The sequence below is a fragment of the Octopus bimaculoides genome, chromosome 25, assembly GCF_001194135.2.
Source record: "Octopus bimaculoides isolate UCB-OBI-ISO-001 chromosome 25, ASM119413v2, whole genome shotgun sequence".
In the NCBI taxonomy this organism is placed as follows: Eukaryota; Metazoa; Mollusca; class Cephalopoda; order Octopoda; family Octopodidae; genus Octopus; species Octopus bimaculoides.
Window position 1 is genome coordinate 21,763,429 of NC_069005.1, and position 5,097 is coordinate 21,768,525.

Sequence of the window (5,097 nt, forward strand, 5' to 3'; positions counted from 1 at the left end):
AAATGCTTGCACACACATACATATATGCATTATATTCATACATATTCAAGCATACACACACACAGATATGCATATACATACATATTTGTATGTCACAATGTAGAAATAATTTGAGTGCTTAGAAGTAACCAATTAAAAGAAATAACCCAAACATTTTTTTTAAACTCCTGTGTGAAATCAAAATGAAATAAAATAATGAGCAAAGATTCATAATGTACAGCTATTACAATATTTCCATATTTACAAGTTGGTATCAAAATGTTTTTTAGTAAGCGAGTCAAGGACCCCCAGTGATTCGTCCTGGATCTTGACAGTGAGTGGTATTAAAACAATGAACTTTGAGTTGCATTTTCATCTTGGGGTAGAGAGGGAAACCCACAGGTGCTAAATCTAGTGAATAGGGCAGGTACGGAAGCAGTACCACATTGCTTTTGGAGAGTTCAGTGACAGGGTGCATTGTCTTCATGAAGAATCCAATTCTTCATGCTTCACAAATCTACTCACTTTTACCAAATGTCCTCCCTCAAATTCTTTAAAACATTGCAGTCAAACTCTCGGTTGATGGTTTGGCCTGGGAGACGAATTTTTGATTCAAATTACCACATTTCTGAGGTGTGTTGCATGTGGCAGGTCTTCCATATTGCTCATCGTCTTCCAAGGATGTTCTTCCACTTTTGAAGTGCCCATGCCACTCAAAACATTGCAGACGACCCATTGCCTCATTGCCTTAAACTTGCCAAAGCTGTACGCTTGTCTCTGTAACAGACTTCCCAAGTTTAACACAAAATTTTATGTAGTAAAGATTGTTTGCCAACATAACATGGCAGTTCTGGTTTAGGACGAATGTTTAAGAGTGGATTTTGTAAATGGAACTGAAAGAAGCCTGTCACATATTTGTGTGTGTGTGTGTGTGTGTGTGTGTGTGTGTGTGTTTGTCCACTCCACCCCCACCACTCAACAACTGGTGTCGGTGAGCTTACATCCACTGTAACTTAGCAGTTTGGCAGAAGAGATCAATAAAATAAGTGCTAGGCTTAAAACAAAAACAAAAAAAAATAGAAAGTACTGGGGTTGATTCATTCAACTAAAGTTTCATTAAGACGGTGCCCCAGCATGGCCACAGTCTGATAACTGAAACAAGTAAAAGGTAAAGAGGATAGAAGATGCTCAGAACTAGAACTGCTTTATCAGAGCTGACCTTGGTCTAAACAACAGCAACAATAAAACACACACATCCATATACAACACACACACAACACACACACACACACACACACACACACACATACACACACATACATTCTGTTCTGTTTTTGTGTATTTATTGTTTTTATAATATGACTTCTGTTAATTTTTATTAACGTAAATTCTGTAAAAATATTTTGTTTAGATCAGTGGTTCTCAACCATTTTATTTGATTCCTATTTTACCCTACTGGACCCCCCAAAGCCATTCAATGTTAAAAAACAAAACTCATATATTTTCATAATTAAATATTATTAAGAATTGTATTAAAAAAAATTAAAATATTTTGTGCATTGTAGAAGTACAACCAATTTATTGCACATAAATTTTAACAGCAAAATCTTATTTGGGTCCCACAAGGGTTATATGGATCCTGGTTGAGAATCACTGGTTTAGATTTTGTTATTCATTAAAACTAAAGAAATATATGGGTTAAATATATGTGTTGTCTTGAACTTTCATGTATATTGTCATTTTAAAAGGGCACATGTATTAAGTCAGTTTTTGAATTCTGCCTATGTTAGTTTTGCCATTCATCATTTTAGGGGTTCAGAAAATAAGTACTAGTTAAGTGAAAGGAGTGAGAATTTGGGGCGAAAGGGCCTTAGTTAAATTAATGACTCCATCCCCCCACCATTTCATGACCTACTGAAATTGCAGATCATCATCATCATCATCATCATCATCATTAGATTGATAAAATAAGTGCTAGGTGAGGACTGGTGAGTGGGGTGTCAGTGTAGTTCACTAACCCCTCTTCCTAAAATCGCTGGTCTTATGCCTGATTTTGGAGTTGTAGTTGTTACTACTACTACTACTACTACTACTACTACTACTACTACTACTACTACTATTGTGGTAAGATGTTAGAATTTTTAGTGCATTTGACAAAATGCCTGGCAGCATTTCTTCGGGCTCTTTACATTCTGAGTTCAGATTCTGTCAATGTCAACTTTGCCTTTCGTTCTTTTGGAGTCAATACAATAAAGTACCTGCCAAATACTGGAAGCAGTGTACATGTCTAACCATCCCCCCTCAAAATTGCAGGCCTTGTGCCAAAATCTGAAATGGAAGATTGGCAGAAATGCCTTGTGGTGTTTAGTTAGTTACAACTCCTTTATGCTTTAAGTTCAAATCCCACCATTGCTGACTTTGCTTTTCATCATTCTGGGATTGGTAAAGTAGCAATCAAAAACTAGGTGTGGAGGAGGTGGGAGTAGTCATTATAATTAGCTATTTCTCCTAAAAATGTGGTCTTGTGCCTATGTAAGAAATTATCATCATCAGTATCATCATCAGGGCAGTGGACTGTCGGAAAAAATGCCTTGCATTGCTTAGTTACATCACCTTATGTTCAGATTTCAAATCACATCGAGGTCAACTTTGCCTTTCATACTTCTGAAGTTGATAAAATAAAGTACCAGTCATGTACTGGGGGTTGATGTAATCACTTGTATGTGTGTGCACATGTGTGTGTTGATGTTTGTGCATTTTTCATTTGAGGGTTGTGCACTTTAGTGTTTGCCTTCATTTTCTACTAATTACCTTTAATTACTTTTAAAGATCAATCGTTAGAGTCTATTATTGATAGCAAAACATTTATTCAGTGCCTTCATAAGATATTTCCACATTGATAATACAAGTAGGGGGTAGATGGGGTACTTTAGTTAGCTCAATTCTGTCTCGTTGCACAAGAAGCTACCGACACTGCCATAAGCCTCTAGACATTATCCAGGCTGTAGTTATGTCTTTGTCTTCGGTAGAAACAGTTGTATAGCCCAAAACTTGCACAAGATTGCAGTAATTTGAAGAAAGCTGTTGAACTTCCACCGCAGGAGGAAGAACGTATCGTTGAGGGCGAAGGTACCAGTCCAGATTCTAATGAAATGCTTGGTGAGTAGCAACGAACTTAATTCTTTATTCAATCTTTATCCTGATCAATGTTGTACGGTTGTGACTTTAAAACATATTTCATGTATAGGACTTGCATAATTTGTACATGTTTGTATATGTTTGTGTGTGAGTGTGCATGTGTTGGGTTTCATTCATGTTGTTAGCAAAGGTGATAAATTTGAAAATTACATATGTAACACAAAAAGTTAGTACTGTACAATGTTATGGACTGATCTGTCAGTCTTTCTGCCAACCAGCTAATTCTTTAATGATTTGAGCCACTTGAGTGCACAGTTTCGTAGTGGTGGTGTCTGTGTCTTTATATAAAAATGAAGGTGATGCTCGCATTGTCTACACTTGCTTATATACTTTTGTTTATAATCACTACAAAGTATGCATGTATATATTATATATATATATATATATATATATATATATATATATATATATACATAAATGTCACATGATGAGAATGAGTGCTCAACACCACATTGGTAGATATAATTTCTTTATTTGTGTATTAAGGCTACCATTGGTTTTATGTTAAGACATATCTTAAGCCATTCACATGGAGGAATGGTGTTCATCTCCATTATATATATATACATGGCATACCAAAAGTCATGAAACCTGATTGCATATTGTGATCTATGGGGACAATCTGGTAGATTTAGCTGTTGTATGAGCTGCATATTTATACTTGTGACATTTGGCTCATTCTGCATATATATACATATATATATATATATATAGTTGGTCACTTATACTTAGTGTATGTTTTGTTCATATACCAGTTTGCTGCAGATAGCATCCTGGGAAAAATCCCTACACAACGCCTAGTGTTAAAGAACAATGAGTGTCTCAGACAGGGTGAGACAACTCATCCCAAAGTAGAACGAGAATGATAAATATTAATATTTTGCTATTGTTTTAGCTCTTCAGTATCATATACTCAACTCACATCGAAACACAAAATGAATCACTGGTCTGAGATATATATGCAAATAGTGTAAAATCTATTCACTGATGTGCTGTGGTATAGCAAAAGTGAAACAAAATTAAATTTAAAAAAAAAAACTGAAAGTGAAACAAAATTAAATTAAAAGAAAAAGCAGCCCTAATAATGTAAGCATTTATCAATCTTACATACAATAGTGTGTGTGCACGAATGTTGAATGATGAAAATGAATGCTCAACACTGCATTGGTGGATATAATTTTTTTATTTATGAATTAAGGCTACCAGTGGTTTCATGCTAAGAAAAGTAGGAAAATATCCTAGTGTCTTCACAATTTTTCAAGCCAATCACATGGAGAAAGGTGTTCGCCTCCATTTTGGAAAACAGACGCTAGCTGTTGGCTTGGTTTCTCTGGCTGGATACCCTTCCTAGCACCAACCACTTAAGAATGTGAATAAATAAGCATTACATTTGAGATTGAATGCTAAAGGGTTATATATTTATTTATTTTGTCTTTTTTAAAATTAACTTGTAATATTTGTTATTCTCATTCTACAGAGGAAGGTAAAGTGAATGTGGATAATACTCGTGAGTCTGCAGACTACTTCCCAGACATTGCAGACAAGGAATTGCCAGAACACCTGAAAATAGGATCTGTATTTCAGTTCCGAGTTACAGTCTTAAAAGCATCTGGTATTTCTCCTGAATATGCTGATATATTCTGCCAATTTAAGTGAGTGTCTTTTTTTTCTCTCTCTCTCTCTTTCTCTCTGTGTCTATTTCTGTCTGTCTGTTGCTCTCTCTCTTTCTCTCTCTCTCTCTCTCTCACACACACACATGCATATAATTTATACATATATATTTGTGTGTGTACACAAATACATTTGCATACATACAGATATATATATATATATATATATAAACATATAAGCACACACATACATGCACACATTGCTATATATATATATATATATATATATATATATATATATACACACACA

General features: G+C 34.9%; 1 protein-coding gene across 10 annotated transcripts in view; it reads left to right on the forward strand.

Moving 5' to 3' along the window:
• The window catches only part of LOC106880568 (kinesin-like protein unc-104), a 305,280-nt gene that overhangs the window by 244,192 nt on the left and 55,991 nt on the right, over positions 1–5,097 (forward strand). For 7 of the 10 annotated variants that reach the window (XM_052976565.1, XM_052976570.1, XM_052976569.1 and 4 more), the window contains 2 exons: positions 3,009–3,138; positions 4,655–4,829. In XM_052976565.1, the coding sequence (XP_052832525.1) occupies positions 3,009–3,138; positions 4,655–4,829 (305 nt within the window). The remainder of the gene's footprint in view (positions 1–3,008; positions 3,139–4,654; positions 4,830–5,097) is intronic. The other 3 variants (XM_052976567.1, XM_052976574.1, XM_052976572.1) reach the window with 2 other exon arrangements.